This window comes from Rana temporaria, chromosome 4 (genome assembly GCF_905171775.1).
Source record: "Rana temporaria chromosome 4, aRanTem1.1, whole genome shotgun sequence".
NCBI classification, from domain to species: domain Eukaryota; kingdom Metazoa; phylum Chordata; class Amphibia; order Anura; family Ranidae; genus Rana; species Rana temporaria.
Window position 1 is genome coordinate 405,171,087 of NC_053492.1, and position 27,073 is coordinate 405,198,159.

General features: G+C 45.0%; 1 protein-coding gene across 2 annotated transcripts in view; it reads left to right on the forward strand.

The window, feature by feature from the left end:
- Positions 1-8,197: 8,197 nt before the first annotated feature.
- Positions 8,198-27,073, forward strand: part of ACTR2 (actin related protein 2) — an 80,896-nt gene continuing 62,020 nt past the window's right edge. Inside the window, exon 1 of one of the 2 annotated variants that reach the window (XM_040351249.1) lies at positions 8,198-8,402. In XM_040351249.1, the coding sequence (XP_040207183.1) occupies positions 8,355-8,402 (48 nt within the window). In that variant the 5' untranslated portion in view covers positions 8,198-8,354. The remainder of the gene's footprint in view (positions 8,403-27,073) is intronic. The other variant, XM_040351250.1, reaches the window with a different exon arrangement.

Genomic DNA, 27,073 nt, shown 5'->3' on the forward strand with positions numbered 1-27,073 from the left:
GGGAAGTGGTTAACATGGCAAGTCTATCTATACACCACATAATAGCAGCTTTAACTATACGCCGGGAAAAGCCGACTAGCGACGACGTAAGAGAATGCGACGGCCGCGCGTACCTTCGTGGATCGCCGGAAAAAGCTCATTTGCATACCCGATGCGGAAAATGACGCGAACTCCACCCAGCGGGCGCCAAAGTATTGCACCTACGATCTGAAGGCGTACGAAGCCGTACGCCTGTCGGATCAAAGCCAGAAGCCGTCGTATCTTGGTTTGAGGATTCAAACTAAAGATACGACACGGCAAATTTGAAAATATGCCGGCGTATCAGGAGATACACCGGCGTACTCTCACTGTGAATCTGGCCCATAGTGTCTACAAATTATGGTATAGATACTGGACTTTTTATTTATTTTATACCCTTGTGGCGGCGATCAGCGACTTATAATAGGATTGCGATAGTGCGGCTGGCAAATCTGACACTAACTGACGCTGGGGGAACTAACTAACTGCCACTGACATCACCAGTGACACTAATACAGTGATCAGTCCTAAAAATATGGACAATTGGGGAAAGAATGTGAAAAAAAAAAAAAATGAATGGATAAGCAATTGTGTTAAGAAAGCTGCAAAAACCTGCTGAATAACAAAACAGTGAACAAAAGTGGAAAAATAAATAGGTTGCGCTAACTATATAACGGTAGCACAAGAAGTGCATAAACCCAAAATGACAAATGGTGAATGTGAATAAACAAATAAACAATTGAATGCATAAAATAATGGATAAAGTGAAAAAATATTAATTAATATCACCCAATACCACATAAAACCTAAAGAGTGTATATAACACTTGCGTCTTCCAGAGGCCTCTGGAAGACGAGATTTATTGCGAAAGAACGTAGGGTGGAACGGAACGGCGTTTGACGTCACCACCCAGCGTACTCACCTCCAGTAGGAACGGGTTTACCTGTGTGTGTCCTGCCGGCATCACAGGTTTAAGGCTGTTTTATACTGCTTCACTTGTAATTGAGTTTTTATATCCTCTCTTTAATAAAAATGTTAACTGTATCACACTATGGGAGTATTATGTTCTTTTGGCATGGAACCTGGAATGGGGATGTACTGAGTGAACCTTGATGTGCGCTGATTTGGATTGCTGTACTCGTTTTTGATTGGACCAGATCGGAGAATTTAATTCAAAGCTTCTCCTGATCCTCTGTAGTGGGCGGTCATGGAGATCTGGTAAGCAGACATCTGTTACAATTTCGGTGGTGGATCTCACAAGATTGCTTCATGACCAAAGAAAAGAAAATATTCTTTATTATATGGAAGAATTGATTAGAGACTTTATGCATGGGTGTTATAAATTGATTCTTTTATTTCACTCTCATATTTATGCAGCAGTGTACTGATTGGTTGTTCACTGTATCTGTGTTATATACACTCTTTAGGTTTTATGTGGTATTGGGTGATATTAATTAATATTTTTTCACTTTATCCATTATTTTATGCATTCAATGGTTTATTTGTTTATTCACATTCATTTGTCATTTTGGGTTTATGCACTTTTTGTGCTAACGTTATATACCGTATTTATCGGGGTATTGCGCGCTCCGGCGTATAGCGTGCACCCCTAAAGTGGACCCGCATTCCTGTAAAAAAATTTTTTTCAGTACTTACAGTTTTGGTGTCTTGCTCGGCGTCCATCGGCGGCCTCGTCGGGTCCTGCGTCCGTCTGCGGCTTCGGTGGTGTCCTCCTCGTCGGGTCCGGCGTCCTTCTGCGGTGTCCTCCCTGCTCGATCCCCGCTTCCGGCGCTGAGTTTGAACTCGCGGTCACGTCCTGTACGTCCAGGACGTGACTGCGAGAGGAGCCGAGCCTGCCTGACTATACACGAGTGTACTGCGCTCGGTATATGCCAGCGCAGTAGTTCAAACTCGGCGCGGGAAGCGGGTATCAGCGTATATCGCGCACCCACGATTTTGCCCTGAATTTCAGGGCAAAAAAGTGTGCGGTATACGCCGATAAATACGGTAGTTAGCGCAACCTATTTATTTTTATATATACATTGTCACTGTACTATTGACACTGGCTGGGAAGAGGTTAACATCTGGGGAGATCAAGGGGTTAAATGTGTGCTTAAAGCGGAGCTCCACCCAAAAGGGGAAGCTCCACTTGTCTGCCTCCCCCACATCTGCTGCTACATTTGGCACCCTTTTGGGGAGAGCGGGGACCTGGTTTCGGCCCCCCTCCTCCTTCCCCTGCAACTAGCCCAATTAGAGAGTGCAACACACTTTGCGCATGCGCAGTAGGAAAACGGCTGTGATGCTGCATGACTTCACTTCCAATTTCCCTTAGTGGAGATGGCAGTGGCAGCACCTGATAGCTGATTGAAAAATCGACTCGGGTGAGGACACTACTGGATTCCTGGACAGGTAAGTGTCCTAATATTAAAAGTCAGCATCTACAGTATAGTATTTGTAGCTGCTGACTTTTATTTTTTTCTGCAGGAGCCTGAAGATCCTCTTTAACAATGTTTAGTGTGTGTAATATGTACTGTTTTTACTAAGCAATGTGCCAATTTTAAAAGAAAACGTCACATCGCTGCTCTACGTAGAGCGCTCTGTGTTGTTTATCAACATCATTACCTGAGATAAAATTAGCAGGTGCAGGCCATAAATCATTGGCCTGGAACCTGTTGATTGCCTTGTGCTTCAGCAAATGGCAGCTTTTGGGTCCACACGTGCATGAGTGAGCGGAGTCGGAAGAAAGAAGCGACGTACAAGTGAATTATTTTCCTTGTACGAGCCGACCTACCGCAGCAAATGTACTGCAGTGGGTTGGCAAGTGGTTAAAGTGTAAGTCCAGGCAAAAACTAAGGGCCAGATTCACAAAGAAATTACGCCGGAGTATCTATTGATACGCCGCGTAATTTCAAAATTCCTGCGTCGTATCTTTGTTTTGAATCCTCAAAAGAAGATACGACGGCTTCTGGGTTAGATCCGACAGGTGTACGTCTTCGTACGCCTTCGGATCTAAGATGCAATACTTCGGTGTCCGCTGGGTGGCGTTTTCCGTGTCGGGTATGCAAATTAGCGATTTACGACGATCCACGAACGTACGCGCGGCCGTCACATTTTCTAACGTCGTCTGTAGTCGTTTTTTTCTGTGTGGTATTTTGCGGCGTATAGATAGAATTGCCATGTTAAGTATGGCCGTCGTTCCCGCGTCGAAATTTGAATTATTTTTTTTTGGCGTAAGGCGTCCGTGAATAGGGATGGACGTAACTACCGTCTAAGTTCAAAATATTACGTCGTTGCGACGTCATTTCGCGCAAAGCACGGCGGGAAATTTCTGGACGACGCATGCGCATTTCATTAGGCGCGGGGACGCGCTTCATTTAAATTAAACCGCCCCCAACCCAATTTGAAATCCGCCGCCAGAAATACACTACGCCGCCGTAACTTACGGCGCAAAATCGATGAGGATTCGAAAATGCGCCAGGTAAGGTACGGCGGCGTAGTGTATCTCTGATACGCTGCGCCGTTCTACATATATGTGAATCTGGCCCTAACTCTCAATCTGCTCTCTGCCACAATCTAAACCTAATCGATCTCACCCTATAAAGCAAAAATCACTGTACTTGCCTATTGATCCGGTTTCTAGCGGCGGAAACTGTGTGCAGGAGAGGACTGTCAACGGCTGTGGAATGGCTGGGGAGTGACGTCACTCATTGAGTTACTATGGGGCTTCCCGTGGTTGGCTGCCTCTCCTGTACCTGCCTACACACTGAAGACACCGCTGATGGGACCAGACTGGATTGGCTGCAGATTAGTTAAGTACAGCGATTTTTGCTTTATAGGGTTTGATAGATTAGGTTTAGAATGTGGCAGAGAGCAGGTTTAGCATTAGTTAGGTTTTGCCTGAACTTCCACTTCTCACCCGGTCACTGCACATATACGGCCGGGTGGGCGCTTCCTCCTTCTGAGTGGACGTTCAGGAACGTCCCTCAGAAGGAGGGGAATCGCGCGCGTGCCCGTGCAGCGGCGCGATGCCGATGCGCTTGTGTCACCCGGACATGGTGCATCTCCGATCGGCAGGAGGGCTCTCTGATTGGCCCTCCTGATCACATGATGGCTATCTCCAATCACAGCCGTCATGTGATGTAAATAGAGAGTCGGTTGCTAGGCAATCAGCTTTCCTCTCCTCACACGGAAAATAGAAAAGAAAATATTGTTATTTTTCCAAATTTCCGCTCTTTTTTCGCTTATATCGCAAAAAAAATAAACGGAGTTGTGAATAAACACCACCAAAAGAAAGCTCTATTTGTGTGAACAAAATTATAAAAATGTCATTTGGGCACAGCGTAGCATGACCGTGCAATTGTCATTGACAGTGTGAGAGCGCTGAAAGCTGAAAATTGGCCTGTGAAGGAAGGGGGTGAAAGTGCCCAGTATTGAAGTGGTTAAGGACTACACGTCCCAAGTCAAAGTCCTCTGCACCACTGATTGGCTGAAAGATGATGCTGCCGGGGGCTTGGGGCGATAAGAGAAGCTGGTTGAAAGGCACACAGCCTGGTGCTCCTCTCACACAGCCAGCGACAATACCCTGTGTTCATCTTATAAGCTATGGTGGTGAAATCAGTTGCAGACAACTTCATCCTGTACAATCAGGATGTATCACTTTCTGTCTTTGTGGCAATGATCACGGGGCCAATCAGTGGGAATCTACCTGGTGAGGATAAATAAAGCAATAAAAACCTGATGGAGAGTTCCTAACACTTCCTTGCCACAAACCACAAATTCTGCATTCTGGATGCATTTCTGCATGCGTCTTTTTGATGCATCTTGCCTTCATGTCAATTTAGGTCATGAGCATTCCAGTGCGTATTTGATGCGTTTTGCTGCATGATTCCAGATATGTTCCATACACAAAAAAAACACAAATCTTCTACTTTTGTTGACTGTCCTACCCAGAGAAGATCGCAGTGTGCAGTGAGGTCAGTGTAGGCAATCAGCCTGTACAACTGTGCAAGATTGAAGGGAAGGCTGGAGTTCAGCTTTAACCTGTGTCTACCCCTCCACAGTGATATCACACGGCTCATTTAGAACTCTGTCTGGAATGGTGTCATTGGATTATGAACTGAGCACTTATTTTGGGTTCAGACCTGTTGTACATTAACCACTTAAGACCCGGACCAAAATTTTTGCGCTATAAACAAAAAGCGACAATTTTGAAAAAAATGCAATATTTTTTACTTTTTGCTATAATAAATATCCCCAAAAAATATATAAAAAAAACATTTTTGTTCCTCAGTTTAGGCCGATACGTATTCTTCTACCTCTTTTTGGTAAAAAAAAAATCGCAATAAGCGTTTATCGGTTGGTTTGCGCAAAATGTATGTCGTTTAGGGGATAGTTTTATTGCATTTTTATTAATTCTTTGTTTTTTACTACTAATGGCAGCGATCAGCGATTTTTTTCGTGACTGCGACATTATGGCGGACACTTTGGACAATTTTGACACATTTTTGGGACCATTGTCATTTTCACAGCAAAAAATGCATTTAAAATGCATTGTTTACTGTGAAAATGACAGTTGCCGTTTGGGAGTTAACCACAAGGGGGCGCTGAAGGGGTTATGTGTGACCTCATGTGTGATTATAACTGTAGGGGGTGTGGCTGTAGGTGTGATGTCATCGATTGTGAATCCCTATAAAAGGGATCACACGATCGATGCCGCCGCCACAGTGAAGAACGGGGAAGCTGTGTTTACATACAGCTCTCCCCGTTCTTCAGCTCCGGGGACCGATCGCGGGACTCCAGCGGCGATCGGGTCCGCGGGTCCCAGTCACAGAGCTTCGGACCGGGTCGCGGGCGCGTGCCCGTGACCCACGGCTGGACAATAGCACAGCACGTACCTGTACGTGCATGTGTCCAGCCGTGCCATTCTGCCGACGTATAAGTGCAGGAGGCGGTCCTTAAGTGGTTAATATGCCTTTAAAGCAGAGCTCCACCCAAAAGTGGAATTTCCGCTTTAAGGCCTCCTTCCTGACTCCTGTTTGTGAAACTGAGATTTTAGATTTTAGGGAGGAGGGGGGGGGGGCAGGTATACGATTTTGACAGGTACCTGCTTCCACTTCTGTTTCGGTCTCCTTAGGCGATCGGAAGCGGAAGTTCTCCTTCCCAAAGTTATCTGGGACACATGACAGGTGTCACAGCTGTCACAGCAGGTGTTCTGTCAAAAGAGCCAACTTGTCAAAATCTCCAATTACGTGACTTCCGGGTTTCTCTCCAGCAGCAGTAATTGCAGATTTTGACAAACACCGGCAGCATACACACTACAGTACACAACGAGTTGGCTGTTTTGATAGAACAATGGGTAACCAGTAAAAACATTGGCGCCACCTTGGAGGCGGCCATGTTGCTGGTTACTAGCGGGCAGACTAACAATACCCACTTATTATATTGTCTACTGTTGAATATACACTTCCGGAGTTCTGTGAAAACAGGCAAGTCGTCGAAATCTGCGATTACTGCTGGAGAAAAGACAGAAGTCACGTAATTGGGGATTTATACAAGTTGGCTCTTTTGACATACACTGGGTGTCCGTAGTAGAGATGTCAGCGACGCCGAGGGAGGACTTGGGGAGAGCACAGGGAGAACATGGGGAGAGCATGGGGAGAGCATGGGGAGAATATGGGGAGAGCATGGGGAGAACATGGGGAGAACACAGGAAGAACATGGGGAGAGCATGGGGAGAATATGGGGATGGCACGGGGAGAACAAAGGGAGAGCACCGGGAGAATATGGGGAGAGCACGGGGAGAACATGGGGAGAATATGGGGAGAGCATGGGGAGAATATGGGGAGAGCACGGGGAGAACATGGGGAGAGCACCGGGAGAATATGGGGAGAGCACGGGGAGAACATGGGGAGAGCACCGGGAGAACATGGGGAGAGCACCGGGAGAATATGGGGAGAGCACGGGGAGAACATGGGGAGAGCACGGGGAGAACATGGGGAGAGCACGGGGAGAACATGGGGAGAGCACCGGGAGAATATGGGGAGAGCACGGGGAGAACACAGGGAGAGCACGGGGAGAACATGGGGAGAACATGGGGAGAATATGGGGAGAACACAGGGAGAGCACGGGGAGAACATGGGGAGAGCACCGGGAGAATATGGGGAGAGCACGGGGAGAACACAGGGAGAGCACGGGGAGAACATGGGGAGAACATGGGGAGAACACAGGGAGAGCACGGGGAGAACATGGGGAGAGCACCGGGAGAATATGGGGAGAGCACGGGGAGAACATGGGGAGAATATGGGGAGAGCATGGGGAGAATATGGGGAGAGCACGGGGAGAACATGGGGAGAGCACCGGGAGAATATGGGGAGAGCACGGGGAGAACATGGGGAGAGCACCGGGAGAACATGGGGAGAGCACCGGGAGAATATGGGGAGAGCACGGGGAGAACATGGGGAGAGCACGGGGAGAACATGGGGAGAGCACGGGGAGAACATGGGGAGAGCACCGGGAGAATATGGGGAGAGCACGGGGAGAACACAGGGAGAGCACGGGGAGAACATGGGGAGAACATGGGGAGAATATGGGGAGAACACAGGGAGAGCACGGGGAGAACATGGGGAGAGCACTGGGAGAATATGGGGAGAACATGGGGAGAACATGAGGAGAACACAGGGAGAACATGGGGAGAGCACGGGGAGGATATAGGGAGAAAACGGGAAAGGGCACAAAGAGGACACGGTGAAAGCACGGGGGGACACAGGGAGAACACGAGGAGAGCACAGGGGGACACGGGGAGGACATGGGGAGAACACGGGGGGGACATGGGGGGGACACGGGGAGGACACGGAGAGAACACAGGAGAACACGGGAGGACATAAAGAGAACACGGAGTGAATACATCTGTGACCCTGGGACAGATGAGTGCCTGTTTATTAAAAGTTACACTTTTTGTAGCTGCTGACTTCCAATAGACAAACAAATGACTGGAACTCTGGTCACACATTAACCACTTGCATATTATAAAGTGAGCTTTCTTCTTTGCCAGTAACAAAGATGGCGCCATCAGTATCCATACCGGATGAATGAACTTCCGGCTTCCTCACTTCTCCGTCCAAACGCTCTTTCCGCTCCCCCCCGCCCTCGCCGCAAGACTCCCGTGCTTCTTCCTGATTGGCCGTTTGGGGCGGAGGCTGCCAGTGACACGGCACGTCACGTGTTCCCACCTACCGGAGGAGAAGGAGAAGTAGTATTGGAGTCGGGCGGGGGACGCACTTCCGGTCTAGCCAGTGACTGAGAGCTCGGCGGCTCCGGCGGAGGAGGGAGGCACCGACATGGACAGCCAAGGCAGGAAGGTGGTGGTGTGCGACAACGGGACCGGGGTGAGTAGCCGTGTGACCGGGAACACGCTGGGCGTTGGTTGTCACCTCCCCTATGTCTGTGAGAGAGAGGAGCTCACACCCACCATCACCGGCTCTGCCAGAGAGTGCACGGTCCGGAATCCTCCATATGGGGGCTTTGCCCACCCCGAGCTTTCTAATCGGTGGCACTGCCCTGGGTGCTGCATCAAACAGCTCCCGTCCCCTGTCATCTCATAGTTCATTTACCTGTGAAAGGCAGAGGGGTCCAATTTATTTCTTCTATCAGGCCCCCCCCCCCCATTTTTTTATTTCAATGCCACCCATGTCTTTTCATGCGAGTGGCCCCCTATGTCAATTTATGTGCCAGCCCCCCCCCCCCCCCCCCCCCCCATGTCATCTCATATCCTGTGTACCTGGCAGAGGGCCCCCATGGCTTTTTATATTCCAGGGGGCCTCATCATTAGTATGTGTCATTCCTGTGCCAGCTGCCATACAGCCCCCTTTCCTTACCCCTGGGCTCTGTGCCCCCCATTCATTGACATCTCATTCATGTGTCAGGCGGATTAGGTGGCTGGGCTGTGGCAGCTCCAGGGTTAATGCCTTCCTGCATGTCCCCGCCTGCTCTGGTGGGAGGGAAGTGAAGGCCCAGCCAGATCAAAGCCTCTGCATACCTGGACATGTGTTGAGCTGGCAGGAGGATCCCATTCATTCTCTATAGTGTGTGTGACTCTATTGATTTTCAGATTGGTAAATGCAATCTATAGGATCAGATAAGGAAATCTGTAGGACTTGGCGCGATGTCTCGCACGCATTCCTCTGTCTCACTCCTGGTGTAGTTAGTTGCGGTTATCTGATCTTGTTTTGTATTGTTGAATGCACTTTACTGCTCATCCAGGTAGCTTTCATTGACAGGCGCCCCCCCCCACGCTCAGTGACTGTCGGAACCGGCCCCCACAATTCAGTGGCTGTTTGGGACATCCCCCCCCCCCCTGCAATTCAGAAAAGCCTCTTTCACACTGATGCAGTGCAGTGTAACCACTATCGGGGATGTCCCCCCCCCCCCACCCTGCAATTCAGTGTCTGGCGGGGACGTCCCACCCCCCATCCTGCATGAGTTTGTTGTTTTCGATTTCTTTTCAATACAATTTCATGTCTTTATGAATAGAATTATTGCACAATAGATTGTGTTTTTGAGTATTATTTTGCTATATCATTCTTTTATAGCTCATTTGCTAATGATGATAGACCCAATGTTAAGTTTCTACAATGACAGGAAGAGGCCTGATTGCTGTGTAGATAAGCGATCACTGCAGGCTTTGTAACCTGATTCCAGGCAGAAGTTTCCAAAATACCCAAGACTGATATTTCTTGTATCACATCGCTACAGCATTTAGTGCTTTTCTTTTTATCAGAGTGGAGTTCTTGTTTGAAATACAATGTCCCCTTCTCCCCCCTGTTACCTATGTTGTCCAGCCTGCTCCTGTCCGGTCACGTGATCCACTGTGTTAGTAAATGGTGGCTGCAGGACAGAGGAGAGAGCGCATAAGAACGACTAGGAAATCCGGGAGCCGTGGTGTCGCCTATAGGCTCCTATGTACCAGCCATTGTTGGCGCTCCCTCCTCTCCCCTGCAGCTGCTGATGACTGAATCAGGAGAGCTGATATGCAGGTTAGTCAGCCTAGGGTGGGTATTTTTAAGACTAGGTAGTGTTGGGCAAGAATTCTACTTTAAAGGATAAGGCCCCATGCACACAAGAAGCAAATGTAAACTCAAGTTTAAGGCAAAAACCGGCGTTTAAAACGCCAGTTTTTGCCGCAAATTTTGCGGCGTTTAGCTGCGTTTTACCACGTTTGCGGCTATCAGCCTTCATAACAAAGACATTGTAGACCCTCCCAAAGCTTTGAAATGCAAAAACTTTTGCGGCAGAACCCAAAATTTTGCATCCGAAAAAACGAGCCTAAACCCAACTGCTTTAAAACGCCAAAAAACGTGATTGTGTGCATGGACACATAGGATAACATTAAATGTGTTCAGGGGCAGTTGAAAAAAATGCCCAAACGCCTCTGAACTCGAGTTTACCAGCGTCTCGTGTGCATGGGGCCTAAGTTTACCTTTCACAACATTTTACACTCATATTTAGGGTGTAATGTGTTACAAATGGACCGGCCCCTGCTCCTCTTTGATCTGACCACTATTGGGGATCTTCTTCCCCTCCCAGCTAGCTGTCACAACATAAAAAAAAAAAACATGGCCGAGCGCAAGCGGGGCACCACCTGCCCAGCCAGGTCAATCATTTACAGTATCCTATAAATGGGAATACTACAAGGTCCAGCAGCCTTTGCGGCTGTGGGCTTGTAGTTTTCAATGAACTATTATGACGCTGTGAAGCTCCGTGGCAATTAATTCTGTCTTCCTGTGAGATTGTGCAAAATCCAGGAATTAACATAGGGAAGGGAATATCACCGCTCTAGGCAGGTCAAACAAAGGTGAAAACCTCTCCTCCAGTTTGGAAGCCCTGGTGCTGGCAATGCATATAGCAATAAAATAGGAAGAAGTTCTGGACAGCCGCACTCCAAAAAAGTTTTTGCCTTTTATTCAAAAAATACATGCCACAGCAGAACGGACAGAAGAGTCGGCGCGTTTCAGCAAGCACTGTTTGTTAGTGTGAAACGCTCTTCTGTCCGTTCTGCTGTGGCATGTATTTTTCATTTCATTTTTTTGAATAAAAGGCAAAAACTTTTTTGGAGTGCGGCTGTCCAGAACTTCTTCCTGTTTTATTCCTGTGAGGTTGCATCGGCTTATCCGTACAGGATGTATGGGCACACAGATACACTGGCAGATCTGCTGGCATCAATGATCTGCCGATCGCTGGTGCCATGCTTTACAGGCTCCAAAGAAAAAAAACGTTTTACTTATTTTTTATTTTTTTTACCTGCAAAAATTTGCATTAGTTTGTTTATTTTTCTAAAAAGGTAACTTATCCTTCAAAGTGATTGCAAAGGCTATTTTTTTTCCCTATAAAAATAGTAAACATGTTATACTTACCTGTTATGTGCAGTGGATTTGTACAGAGCAGCCCAGATCCTCCTCTTCTCGGGTCCCTCTTCTGTGCTCCTGGCCCCTCCCCCCTGTTCAGTTCCCCCACAGCAAGCAGCTTGCTATGGGGGCACCCAAGCTCAGTCACAGCTCCCTGTGTCCATTCAGACACGGAGCCCCGACCTCGCCCCACCCCCTCTCTTCCTTGATTGGCTAGCAAACTTTGACAGCAGCCAATGGCGCTGCTGCTGTGTCTCAGCCAATTAGGAAGGAGAATCTCAGACGGCTGAGACACTCCTGGACATTGCTGGATAGACAGGGACCTCAGGTAAGTATTAGGGGGACTGCTGCACACAGAAGGCTTTTTATCCCAATGCATAGAATTCTGCCTACATCCCCTTTTTATTAATCCTCATTGCATGCCATATACCAAATACAAATGCTGAGAATTAAAGTGTATCTAAAACAAAACCCTTCACTTTTATGTTCCAAATAAACATCAGGCTGTGAAAATGTCCTGATTGGAAGTTTTCACCCCAATCCCTGTTCTGGCTACTACTGTACAATTTTCCATCACTTTCAAGCTTTACCTTTTATACAACTTTATGCCAGGACCTGCCCTTTTACTATCAGGTAGACGGGCGGGGTTTATTTAGATTGGATGAAAGGTGTTCTTTTTACAAGTTGCTAGGAATGCACTTGTTAACGCATTCATAGCAGTTTATCATTAAACTGCCAGTTCTCACCGGGGATCATAAAGGAACGTGCTGTGCGATTCACATGCATTTCTTTGCGATTTCAGCCAATTTTGAATGTTCTGAAATAGCACAGCAGAGCACCACACCAATAGTGTATGTAGTACTTGTGGAAACTCTCTACAACCAGATTTCATGGTACTTATGTACCATGCGGTCCGGTGCGGGCAAATTCAAGGCATTTGTGACCTGTGTTTCGGGTGTCATTTACTTTGATATCCATTGCAATTGCAGTGCGTTTTGAGCACAATGCTGGAAACGCACAGAACGTGAGTCTTCCGCACCGCGCTCTGTTGTGAACTGGCCCTAAGAGTTATTCAGTTTTAATCCGGTTTTGAAAATGTGTCTGAAAGGAAGTCTTTGGTAGGCTCCACTGTGTTTCTTGATTCATGAAACTGACACCTTTTTGCTGTACACTAAAATGAACAGTTGAGGTTTGCTAAAGGGAACTTTTTTTCTTTTTCAAACTTCCTTTTCAGTGTAGGGTTACTCATGTTTCACATAGTTATAAAGGAAGCACATTGTAACTATGCAAGAGGAACTAACTGTATCAGTAAGCAGGGTTAAAGAGGGTTTTCTTGCCTAAGTGGCGCTTTTATTTGCGCAATCCCAATGTGGCCGGGTGCGTTTGTGTTGAGTTGCGCTCTGCACATTTCCAGTTGCACCTTCAGAGAATTTAGTTGTGAATTTTCTTAATTGAATTTTATGCAACAGTGGATGGATCTTTGGTTAACATTGATGTTCTATAAACTAGTAATGGTTTTGTACAAATATATTAAAACACAGTGTAGTTGCACTTTAAAGTATCTGAGCACCACAAAGCAAAAATGCTATTAAAGGGGTTGTAAAGGTAATTCCCCCCCCCCCCTCTAAATGGCTTCCTTTACCTTAGTGCAGTCTTCCTTCACTTACCTCATCCTTCCATTTTGCTTTTAAATGTCCTTATTTCTTCTGAGAAATCCTCACTTCCTGTTCTTCTGTCTGTAACTCCACACAGTAATGCAAGGCTTTCTCCCTGGTGTGGAGTGTCGTGCTCGCCGCCTCCCTTGGACTACAGGAGAGTAAGGACGCCCTCTACGTTGCAGATAGAAAAAGGAGCTGTGTGTTAGTGGGCGTCCTGACTCTCCTGTACCCCAAGGGAGGGGGCGAGCACGACACTCCACACCAGGGAGAAAACCTTGCATTACTGTGTGGAGTTACAGACAGAAGAACAGGAAGTGAGGATTTCTCAGAAGAAATAAGGACATTTAAAAGGAAGGATGAGGTAAGTGAAGGAGGACTGCACTAAGGTAAAGGAAGCTATTTAGGGAAAAAAAAAAATGTTACCTTTTCAACCCCTATAAATTCATTTTTAATCATGGCAAACTCCTCCATCTATCCATGCTTTGTTTTGTTAAGAAATCACTTAGAAAAAAAACCCTTTTCTGTCTGTGGCCATCGGATGATTCATGTAGCATTACTTCCTGGAATCCATCTGCCCTTAGATCAGACATGCAGGCAGGAGGGTGTGCTTAGCTGAGAAAATCTTCTCCCCTCCTGAAGACTGCTGGGATGTATGACATCATTTGTCTAGGTCTGGAAACCAGGAAGTAACTGAAGAAATGTTAAAAAGTTTCAAACAAGTAAAAATGTTCTATTTATCCTATCCTGTTTACTAATGCTAGCAACATAAGGGTTAAAATAGTATTGATTGAGAGAGTGAAGTTCCTCTTTAATGTCCTGTAATAGCGATGTTCACTGCCCAATTGTTTAGGCAGCGCAGACTGGCACATAAGGAATTTTACCATTTTTTAAAGGATGGGGGTTTAACACGTATCAGTCTTTGTTTACAATTTTTTTTAAGACTTTTTGACATCCCGGAGACGACACTACTGAGCCTATAGTTTACCTTTCAGATAATTAATGTTACACCCATATTTAGGGTGTAACATGAAACAAAGTCAGAGTCCTCCACCCCTTCCTCACTTACAGAATCCAGGGGTTTGTCATTTATTCATGGTTGTGAATGGGGGAAAACTACAACTCTCATCTGCCACTGCGAAAGAGGGACTGTAGTTCTCAATGAAGCACAACTGCGGCGATGTCGCTGCATTTGTAGACCCCTGATGCAGCTCTGTAACTAAAGGTCAGTACCTCAGTATGGACCCGAGCTGGAGGAATAGTCTGCAGGAGCCAGAGCATTGCTTACAATCCACTAAACACGTTTCTAAACTTTAAGATTTTTGGTTATATATGTGCATTTATTTATTTTCAAAAAAAAAAAAAAGAGTATCTGTGTTTGGGTGGGAGATATATGTGGCCACCTTGTACTGCAGGCTTTCCCTGGACTTTGTGCTATTGGTCTTCACATTGCTATCAAATGGTTCTAACCGGTTCTTTCAGACATCATATTATAAATATTAATCATATTCCAATAACAGCCATTACCGCATTGCATTGTTCTGTGACACCGTGCTCTCAAAAGAGAAATGCGAGTCATATTCTAAGTATATTGCAGCACCATTTGTTTCTGGAGCTTTGCCTCCCACTGATCTCTCATAATGCATGTAGGCAAGCAGAGCTTTACAATGAGAAGGAACCGGGCTTCATGGAAATAAAGATCAGCAACATCCAAAAAGAAATTATTCTGTCTTTAGATTGAGTGGACAGGGTTCAATCCTAGATGAGTCTTTACTGTAGTCCTTCACTAAATTAGAAGGGGAAGCTTCAATCATCTTCATTATGGAGCATTCGATAATTTAACCGTTGGGTTTTCTCTCCAAAAAACTTTTGACATTGAAAGTCACTGTTTCTGTGTATACATAAAAATATCTCTGGAAGGACCAGGCCTATTTTTTTAAAATTTTTTTTTTTTTTTTTTTTTTTGCGCTATAAAATTACTTATAACCCCCCCAAAAAAATACGTACGTACGTACGTACATACATACATACATACATACATACATACACATACTAGAGAATTAAATATATACTTCAATGGAGAAGCTGCAGAAAAAATAATGTAATGTGTTTTTTTGCAGGAATTTTTTTTTTAATCTGCCCAACAACAAATAGGCCAAAAAAAAGAATGCAAATCACCACAAAATTCATTCTTTCTCTTTTTTTTTTTTTAATGTTGTTAACCGATTATTCAATTAATCTAAACCATAATCGGCCAACTAATCGATCATGAAAATAATCGTTGCAGCCTTAGAAAATACACTTTAAAAAAACATAACGAAACAAACAGCCCAATTTTTTTAAAAAAAAAATTTATTTTGAAAGATATTACCAGTAAATTGATACCCAACATGTCATGCTTCAAAATTGCGCCCTCTTGTGGAACGGCAACAAACTTTGACACTTAAAGCGGGGGGTTCACCCGTACATAACACTTTTTTCCCTTAGCTTCATGCTCATTTTGTCTAGGGGAATCGGCTAGTTGTTTTAAAATATGGTCCGTACTTACCGTTTACGAGATGCATCTTCTCCGCCGCTTCCGGGTATGGGTTGCGGGACTGGGCGTTCCTATTTTGATTGACAGTCTTCCGAGAGGCTTCCAACGGTCGCATTCCTCGCGTCAGGATTTTCCGAAAGAAGTCGAACGTCGGTGCGCAGTATAGAGCCGCACCAACGTTCGGCTTCTTTCGGCTACTAGTGACGCAATGGATGCGACCGTCGGAAGCCTCTCGGAAGACTGTCAATCAAGAAGGAACGCCCGCTCCCGAAGACCCATACCCGGAAGCGACGGAGAAGATGCATCTCGTAAACGGTAAGTACAGCTCATATTTTAAAACAACTAGCCGATTCCCCTAGACCAAATGAGCATGAAGCGAAGGGGATTGTTTGAAAAAATAGTTTTATGGGTGAACTCCCGCTTTAAAAATCTCCATAGGCAACGTTTAAAAATTTCTACAGGTGACCAGTTTTGAGGTACAGAGGAGGCCTTTTGGTGGAATTATTGTTCTCGCTCCAACGATCACGGTGATGCTTCACATACCTCATGTGTGGTTTGAACACCATTTACATATGTTGGCGTAACTTGCGTATGCGTCCACTTCTGCAAGCATGGAGGTACGGGGAGCTTTAATAAAAAATATTGTTTCTTATTTTTACTTATTTTATATTTTTACACTGTACCTTTACAAAAAAAAAATATTTTGGGATCACTGTAAACATCCCTCTTTAATGTGAGATCTGGGGTCAGCAAAAACTCAGATCCCACATTTACACTTAAATGCAGTAAAATATAAAAGGCTGCGGGTCCATTCAGAAAGCTCAGTGCAATTTGCTCATGCACATTTAGTAACATAATGGGGTTAAAAAAACAAAAATAAGTACAAAAAGAGCAAATAATCGCTACTGTAAGGGGTTCATTTTTTTACAGTGGGACAGTGAAAGTAATATTTACAGTAGCGATTTGCTTTTTTGTACTATAAAGGGCTAATTTTCGTTTTTTTAACCCCATTATGTTACTGGCCGATTAATCGATTATGAAAATTGTAATCGATTAATTTCATAATCGATTAGCTGTTCCATACACCCAGTGAAGAGACTGGCCTCAGATGATGCAGATATGAAACAAATCCTCTTGTACCTGTTTATCAGTTGGAGAGTATGCGGGAGGGGCTGGCCTCGGCTCTCAGCCAGCTGTGAGCCAGCTGCTGGTCATAGATCTGGGTGGATTAATTTCAGGACACTTGCAGAGCCTGGAGTGGCTTCACAAGTTGGGGTACTCCTGTGACCCACGAGAGAAGCATGACCAAAAAAGCTTTGGCCATACTTCTCTTTTGAAGATTGGTAATCTGCAATATATTACATTTTTTGTTTGTTTTGATATGCTTTAAAGGTAAAATAATGTTTTCCTTCAATAGCTTCCTTTACCTTAGTGCAGTCCTCCTCCACTTACCTCATCCTTCGATTTTGCTTTTAAATGTCCTTATTTCTTCTGAGAAATCCTCACTTCCTGTTCTTCTATCTGTAACTCCACACCGTAATGCAAGGCTTTCTCCCTGGTGTGGAGTGTCGTACCCTGCCTTGAGGGGGCGAGCAGAAGAGTCAGGATGCTCTCTCTACGTTGCAGATAAAGGAGCTGTGTTAGTGGGCATCCTGCTCGCCCCCCTCAAGAGAGGGGGCAAGCACGACACTCCACACCAGGGAGAAAGCCTTGCATTACTGTGTTGGAGTTACAGACAGAAGAACAGGAAGTGAGGATTTCTCAGAAAAAATAAGGACATTTTAAAAGCAAAATGGAAGGATGATGTAATGGAAGGAGGACTGCACTAAGGTAAAGGAAGCTATTTAGGGGAATTTATTTTTTATTTATTTTTTACCTTTTACAACCCCTTTAAACATGGAAATATAGAAACGCATATAAGGGTTCTTTAAAGCCTTCTGAAGATCCATGACTGTTTGGTCCCTTTGTGTGGTGTGTAAAAGTAGATTTTTTTTTTTTTTTAACTAATGGAAATAGTTGACTCATCTTTCCTGTCCTGAACTTCAGCAGATTTGCAATTCCCTACGGATATGTACTGCTTGGTTTAGTACTTGATGGTTCCTTGCCAGCCCAGAGTAAGTAACCCATTCTGTGTTCGTTTATAGAAAGTCCATATTTTAGCTAAAATCTGCAAACCGCAAATATTTCCTCCTTGCTGCACATCTGGTTGCACAGATCTTATATCTGCTGAGACAGTTACTTTTCACTTTCCCTCATTTTAAACATGTGTGCAGGATGAAACTTATTGTAGGTTCTCTCTACCCCTGGTGCAGACATTTGGTAAACAAAGACCTAAACTCCTCTATTTCCAATAAGCAGCAGAACAGCAAGTTTGTTTCCAATCCATCGTTTGTCAATTGCTCATGCGTATACCGGGGTCCTTAACTTTCTGCACACACAAGAGGTACAGTGCAAGAGAAGAGCCTGCACACAGGAAGTGAAGTAATTGATTTCCTGCAAACACAGGAAGTAAAATCTAAGAGGAGATACAACACGTACACAGACATTGATATGCAAGAGAGACCAGTGATATCTGTACCATGCATTTTCCAGTATCCATGCCGTCAGTGAGATCTGCACCACACACAGCGCTTCTCATTTATCGATTCCTCCAGTGAGATCTGCACTTTAGCATACAGTTGTGCTCAAAAGTTTGCTTCCCCTGGCAGAAATTGTGAAATGTTGGCATTGATATTGAAAATATGATCGTGTCAAAAAAGTATATTTTATTTAGGGTCCTTTCACACTAGCGGACCGTTCGTCCGCTCATTACAAGTCCGTTAACGGACTTGTAATGAATCCCTATGGGAACGCATCCGTTAGCGGATAGAGCATCCGCTAGCGTCTGCGTCAGTCGGGATCTGCTTTTGCGAACGGAAAAACACTATTTTTCTTCCGTTCGGCGGAACGGACCGGATGCAGACGGACAGACGGTCCGTCTGCATCCGGTCCCCCATAGGGGACAGCGGAGCAGAGACAGGGCGGTACCTGCACTGTGTGCGGAGACCGCCCTATCCGCCGACAGCTCAGCGGGGATCCCCGCTGAGCTTTGGCGGACACACGGAGCGGACCCAGAAACGGTCCGCTCCGTGTGAAAGAGCCCTTAAAGTGATTGTAAAGTCTCGTTTGTTTTTATTTATTTTTATTTTTTTCCTCTAACAAAACAAACATGTTATACTTGCTTCCTCTGTGTAGTGGTTTTGCGCAGGACAGCCAAGATCCTCCTCTTCTCAAGCCCCTCTTTGGCTCTTCTGACCCCTCCCTCCTGTCAAGGGCAGCTTGCTATGGGGGTACCTGATCCAAGTAACGGCTCTGTCCATTCAAACACAGAACCTGGACCTGCCCCCACCCTCTCCTGATTGGCTCACTGACTTTGTGTTTTTTATATATATATATATATATATATATATATATATATATATATATATATATATATATATATATATATATATATATATATATATATAGTGTTTTTACAGTAGATATAAAAAGTCTACACACCCCTGTTAAAATGTCGGGTTTCTGTGATGTAAAAAAATTTGACAAATAGTTTTGTAACTTTTTCCATCTCTTTATTGTGACCTATGAACTGTACAACTCAATTGAAAAACAAACTGAATTTAGGGGGAGGTAAAAAAAATAATGTGGTTGCATAAGTGTGCACACCCTCTTTTATAACTGGGGATGTTGCTGTGTTCAGAATTAATTGCCCGGTTAGGAAGGGGTTGTAAAGGTAAACGTTTTTTTTTTTACCTCCATGCATTAAGGTGAAAAAACATCCGACAATACCAGCCCCCCGTTTTACTTACCTGACCCCTCGAAAGTCCCGTGCTTGCCGTTTGGTTACAGTTGATGGATTAAAAGCGGCACCGCCATTGGCTCGTGCTGCTGTCAATCGCATCCAATGACTTGGCGTGCCGGGGGTGGGGCCAAGTGATACAGTGAGCGGCTGTGGCCACCGGCTGTATCACGGGAGCGCGGCCGCAAGAACTCAACACCATGCGAGCACGCTCGCATGGAGGTGTTGAGTCCTTGCGGGGGGAGCCGAGACAGCTGCCGAGGGACCCCAAAAGACCAGGTTCGGGGGCTACTCTGTGCAAAACGAGCTGCACAGTGGAGGTAAGTATAACATGTTTGTTATTTAAAAATGTTTTTTTTTTTAATCTTTAGTGATCCTTTAATGCTTTCACATTCAAGCTCATGTAAAATAGGAGTCAGTACACACGTGCCATCATTTCAAGTGTCTCTGATTAACCCCACATAAAGTTCAGCTGTTCTAGTCGGTCTTTCCTGACATTTTCTTAGTCGCATCCTACAGCAAAAGCCATGGTCTGCAGAGAGCTTCCAGAGCTTTAGAGGGATCTCATTGTTAAAAGATATCAGGAGAAGGGTACACAAGAATTTACAAGGCATTAGATATACCATGGAACACAGTGAAAAACGGTCATCAAGCGGAGAAGATATGGCACAACATTGACTGGACGTCCCTCCAAAATTGATGAAAAGATGAGAAGAAAACTGGTCAGGGAGGCTGCCAAGAGGCCTACAGCAACATTGAAGGAGCTGCAGGAATATCTGGCAAGTACTGGCTGTGTGGTACACATGACAACAATCTCCCGCATTCTTCATATGTCTGGGCTATGGGGTAGAGCGGCAAGACTGAAGAAAAACATCAAAGCCTGGCTACATTTTTGCAAAAACACATCTGAAGTCTCCAAAATGCATGTTGGAAAATGTGTTGTGGTCTGATGAAACCAAGGATGAACTTGTTGGCCATAATTCCAAAAGATATGATTGGCACAAAAACACTGCACATCACCAAAAGAACACCATACTCACAGTAAAGCATGGTGGTGGCAGCATCATGCTTTGGGGCGGTTTTTCTTCAGCTGTAACAGTGGCCTTAGTAAAGGTAGAGGGAATTATTGACTGGTATTTTGAACTGTTCATATGGGCACAAAACCTTCAGGCTTTTGCTAGAAAGCTGAACATGAAGTTAATTTTTCAGCATGACAATGACCCAAAGCACACATCCCAAATCAACAAAGGAATGGCTTCAGCAGAAGATTAAAGTTTTGGCATCGCCCAGACCTGAATCTGATTGAAATTTTGTGGGGTGATCTGAAGAGGGCTGTGTACAGGATATGCCCTCACAATCTGACAGATTAGGAGTCTCTTTCCTAAGAGTGGGCAAATATTGCCAAGTCAAGATGTGCCAGGCTGATAGACTTGTACTCAAAAAGACTAAGTGCTGCAATAAAATCAAAAAGCCCTTCAACAAAGTATTAGTTTAATTGCTCCCAGACCGCCCCGGGTGCACAAAGTCATGTACCTGTACGTGATTTTGTGCACATGGTTTAGGGGGCACGCACCCCGACCCGCCGATCGTTCACAGAAGAGACAGATCAGCCGTCTGCCTGTGTAAACAAGGCAAACTACAGATCTGTCGGGAAAGGAAAGGGAGAGCTTGTGATTCAGCTAAGCCGAATCATGGATCTCTCTTCCTTTAGATCACATTAAAGGTGGAAAAAGTTCTGCAATGATTTATCTTTTGTGTGTGTTTTTTTTTTTTTTTACATCGAAACCTGACATTTTAACAGGGGTGTGTAGAATGCAACTTGATGTGTTCTTCTGCCCATGTTTTTTCCAGAAGTGTATGGGTCACTTCACACTGGAATGTAGTGCAGGTAAGGCGCACTATTTTGTGTTTCCCACACATGAACGCGCTGTCCTTGAGAGATGCGCTTGGGTTACATTGTTGGTGGCTCTACAAATGCATCTCGCAAATACTGTGCGATTTGCAGTTGTAGCAATTGCACTACTTTTTGCGTGTTCCATGTGTTTGGCAGCCCATTCAAAGGAGTAGGCTGTTCAAACTGTAATGTGCAAAAACAAGTGCGTTCTACTGTGAACCAGCCCTACAAAACTGTACATTCTGCAGATATGCTACAAAAGCTTGACATGTATTTTATTTTTTTGCTGACTAGGGATTGATCCACTTTCCCTATAGGCCTACAATCAATAAGTAAATAAAGCTCATTGCTATACCAAAAAATAAAAATAAAATGCTGCAAGCCTTATTTAAAATATGCTGCTTAGTGTTTAACCACTTGAGACCCGCGCTATTGACAAAAGACGTCAACAGCGCGGCTCTCAAGTGCCAACTGGACGTCATTTAAAAGCATTACCCGCGCACGCCACTGGGGGGCGCGCAGCGGGTAAACACTGTCCCGGCGCATCGCTCGGGAGCCGATGCGTGTACCTGGCGGCCGCGATGTCCGCCGGGTACGCGCGATCGTAGGTGACACGGTAGTTGACACGGTAGGTGACACGGTAGTTGACACGGTAGTTGACACGGTAGTTGACACGGTAGGTGACACGGTAGGTGACACGGTAGGTGACACGGTAGGTGACACGGTAGGTGACACGGTAGGTGACAGCAGGGACGTGGAGCTCTGTGTGTAAACACAGAGCTCCACGTGCTGTTAGAGGAGACCGATCTGTGTCTCTTGTACATAGAGACACAGCATCGGTCACCTCCCCCAGTCACCCCCCTCCCCCCACACAGTTAGAACACACCTAGGATACACATTTAACCCCTTCCTCACCCCCTAGTGTTAACCCCTTCCCTGCCAGTCACATTTATACAGTAATTAGTGCATTTTTATAGCACTGATTGCTGTATAAATGTGAATGGCGCCAAATTTGTGTCAAAAGTGTCCGATGTGTCCGCCATAATGTCGCAGTCCCAATAAAAATCGCAGATCGCCGCCATTACTAGTAAAAAAAATAATAAAAAAAAATCATAATTCTGTCCCCTATTTTGTAGGCGCTATAACTTTTGCGCAAACCAGTCGCTTATTGCGATTTTGTAAAAAAAAAAAAAAAAATACGTCAAAATACGTATCGTCCTTAACTGAGAAAAGAAAATAGTTTTTTTTTAAAAAAAATTGGGATATTTATTAAAGCAACAAGTAAAAAAAAAATATATATATATATTTTTTTTTTTTGTTTATAGCGCAAAAAATAAACACCGCAGAGGTGATCAAATACCACCAAAATAAAGCTCCTATTTGTGGGGGAAAAAAGGACGTCAATTTTGTTTGGGAGCCACGTCGCACGACCGCGCAAATGTCAGTTAAAGCGACGCAGTGCCGTAAGCTGAAATTTCGCCTGGGAACGAAGGGGGTTTATGTGCCCAGTAAGCAAGTGGTTAAATACGAACTGGCTTGCAATGACTTGCGTTTTTGTGTATAAAAATGTTTTCTTACTATACAAATACGGACAATATGAATGGGTCCTTGCAGCGTGTTGTGTTTTTAGTATCTTTGGATTGTACATTTAAGGTGGAAACAAAATGCAAAAATAAATAAATCTGGGTTTCCAGAAGTAAAAGGACCAGTAAGTGCAGTAAGACTTGTACATACTGGTTATCTGTGGGATCTTTAGTATATAAGTAAACTCCACCCCTCCCCCCAAGGGCACACACAAACAGGTATGTGAGGAATTATTGTTTTGTTTGCATTACGTTATGCTGCATGATTTCTACACTAATATCCCTGGAACTCCAGAAATGACTTCTATTTACTAAGTCCAATAGAATTTAGTTACTAGTGAGCTTCAAAATGATTGCTATAAAAAGAAAAGGCCTATTGATCATGTGACAGAGTAGCATGGCTATCAGGTGTTTGTAATTTGTAGCTTTGTCACTTAACGCGGTTGTATACCCGCTATTTTCTTTATTTTTTTTACACCTGTAAGGCAAAAGCCATTATAATGCACTGCATACTAGCTCATTATGAAATACTTACCTTAAAACGAGGTGTAGAGAACTTACCTGGTCCACGCCGAGCAAAATGTCATCTTGCCTCGGTGTGTCTTCCGGGTATCGCCGCTCCAGCGCTGTGATTGGCTGGAGCGGTGATGTCGTCACTCCCATGCATGCGCGCGGGAGATTTCATTCCGGCAAGGTACGGCGGCTGCCGGCCCTTTAGCCGAGGATCCCCGCGGTGCATGCGCCGCTACAATCAGCGGCGCATCGCGGGGGGAATATCTCCTAAACCGTACAGGTTTAGGAGATATTCTTTATACCTACAGGTAACCCTTATTATAGGCTTACCTGTAGGTAAAAGTGGTAGTAAAGACTTTACTACCGCTTTAAAGCAGAACTTTGACTTAAACACAATAGATATGAATGGCCTCTCAAATGATAACATCGATCCAGCGTTTGGTGCGTACTTCACCAGTCCAGAATTATACAGATTTGTAATGGGGGGGGGGGGGGGGGGACCACTTCAAATCCATGAAATTAGAATGTGTTCTAGGTTTACATTCTTCTTTGGGAATATGCAGGTGGAACCTACCTTAGTAAAGAGGAAGTAGTCTTCCTTTTTTAATTGTACCTACAGGTAAGCCTATAATAAGGCTTTACCTGTAGGTCCTGTAAAGATCTCCTAAACTTGCACCGTTTAGGAGATATTTACTATATACGCCACCGCTGACGTCATAACGCATGGCCTCTGAAGAAATGGCCCCCCGTTCTTGTGCTGTGACCGACTGCTTCAGCGCGGGAGGCATCATCGTGGCTCCAAACAATTGCAGCGCCGGGAACCCGCAAACCCAGAAGAAACACTGGGGAAGATGTTGGCTTTCTAAGCGGTGTGCCAGCGCTTCGATCTAAGGTAAGTATTTCATAATGAGCTAGTATGTGATGCATACTAGCCCATTCTGCCCTCTTTATCTTGCAGGTGTTTTTTTTTTTTTTTTTTTTTATTTTTTTTAAGGGTTTGCAACCTCTTTTAAATCTGACATCTAGGGTCCGGAGCTATAGACATGTGGTGTTATGCCAAGATCAATAGAGCTCTGTAAGTCCCTCAGAAAGAAAGTTGTGGATGCCTATGTGTTTGGCAAGGGATTAAAAAATATTGGCAAATGCATTTTAAATTGGTTATTAAAGACAAGTTCCAGCCACCTGTGATAAAAATAAGTCAGCAGCTACAAAAACTGTAGCTGCTAATGTTTAAAAAAACACTTGCCTGTCCCCCAATCCAGCACACCTCAGTCAGTCTCAACCGCTGTCTTCTGTCCCGGGCGCTGGCATCTTCACTTTGGGCATCCAGCTGTGACGGCTTGTGGCCTCACACCCAGGTACCCACTGCGCATGCGTGAGTCTCGCTGCGCATAGTTTGTGGTGTAGGCAGGCTTCTGGGACCTACCAGTGTACCAGAAGACTGCAAGTGGGAGGGAGAACTTCAGTCAATCAGCTACCTGACTCCTCCCCACGCTCCTCAAAAGTGGCAATTGTTAAAGAGGAGTGTTGGACGAGTCCTTAAAGCAGAACTTCCCCTTTTGGGTGGAGCTCTGCTTTAAACTGTAAGGAAAATAACTACTAATTTGTCCAGCCCATCAAAGTCAGCCCGAAAGCGGACTGGTGGTAAAAGTCTGCTGGAACCCCAAAATTTCATTGAAGGATACAACAGTTTGCGTCAATCTACAACCAGAAACTGATTGCATTAATTCAACCAACATGAGAGGTGTGTTAATAAAAAAAACCTTTGCCTTCCAACAAAGAACATGCAGTTTGCCATTGCACACATAGGCAAAGACCAGGCCTCATGGAATAATGTGCAGAAGGTTGATCGATCGATCAAAGATGGTGGTTTGGCCACATTACCAGTAATCCTGTTGGTTGCAGGAAAATAACCTTGTAACAACTGTGAAGCATGGTGGGTGGAAATGTTATGGTTTGCTGCCTCGGTGTCTGGGCAGCTTTTCAGTCATTTAAAGCAGGGCATAAATTTGAGGCCATCACTTGAATTCCCCATTTACACTAAACGGTGGATGGACAAGTCGGCAATGCCAGCTGTTGTATTGTGATGGCTTTCAGAATACTTGAACAGTCTTGCATCTGATTGGCAGGCAGACAGCATCTACAAATCTGTGTATGGCCAGTTTAAAGTGGTCGTGATCTCTGTTACACCACTTATACTTACAGGTAAGCCTATAGCAAGGCTTGCCTTTTGGGTACTGTGAATTTCTCCTAAACTTGCACTGTTTAGGAGATAATCAGAGTGCATGCAGCGGGGGACGTTCTGAAGGTCTGGCATACCGTTTTGGACCTCCAGAGCCCATGCTGTAAATGGGGGGGGGGGCGCCTCCCTCGCACGTGCGCGAGAGTGATGCTATTGCACCCCCAGCCATTTATGTAGCTGGAGGCCACAAACCCGGAAAGGAGGACCTGGGGAAGATGGAAGCCCTCTCAGTGGTGACAACGCTGGAGGGCTTTTTTTTCCATAATGTGCTAGTATGCAATGCTCCCCCCCCCCCCCCAACTGTGGTTTATTAACGCTTAAAAACATAAATGTTGACAGTTCAGTTATGTTGCAAAAGTAAAAAATTTCAATGGGGTGTACCTACTTCTCACATGACTGTTCTCTGCTTAGTCAGCAATTTACGTGAGACCAGCAGGGATTCTCCCTAGCTGAAGGTGGCTTCATTGAAGGCAATGGGAGGCTGATGCAGCCTCTCCCTGTAGCTAATCATGGCTGGTCATTTGCATTTAATTGCTCCATGAGTGTTTACTTGCAAGCCTCTGCAATTGGCTGCGGAGCTGTCAGCTGCCCATTGCTTTTAATAGTGTTGCCTCCCTCCAGCTAAATATTTCCTGCCAACGGTCCCATTTTCAAGTGTTAAGCCCTGTACACCTGGGCCAGAATCTCTTGCCACCCGAGTATACAGACACTCCTTTCAAAAGAACCGCATTTTTTTTGAGAGGCAAGAACTCGGTGAAGTCATCGTGTACGACGTTCATGCGCTCGTCACATTTGATGCTGTTGCACCCTACCTATCCCTAGGAAGCTACCGCGCATGCGTCAGTTATTTTGAGCATGCGTGGGTTTCCACGGCGACAGGTAAGTATACACGCTCGGGTTTCTCAGCAGGAAAACGCTGCTGAGAATCAAAACGAGAAAATAGAGAGCAGGTTCTCTATTTTTCTCGTCAATATTTTAGGCAGTTTTCTTGAAGAGAAACCTGAAAGCCTCGTACACACGCACGGTATACTCTGCCAGCAGTTTTCTTGCTGGTTCTTGCCGCGAAAACTGAGCGTGTGTACGAGGCTTTAAAGAGGAACTACAGTCTGCTCACATAATCTGTAATAAAATAAAAATCCTTCAGAAATCTCCCTCCACAAAGTCTGGCTGCAACCATTTTAAAGCGGTGGTTCCGCGGGAATACGTTTTTTTTTTTTTTTTTTTTTTTTTTTTTTTAATATGCATCTGCCGCTCTTCACATAGTTAATAGGGTACTCACGTGTCCTTATTTACTAGCCCTCCGCAATGTCATTCTGCCGCAAAAGAGAATTTATAAAAATAATTGCTGGACGCTTCCATCTTGCTTGTGGGCACTCTGAAGCCCACAAGCAAATC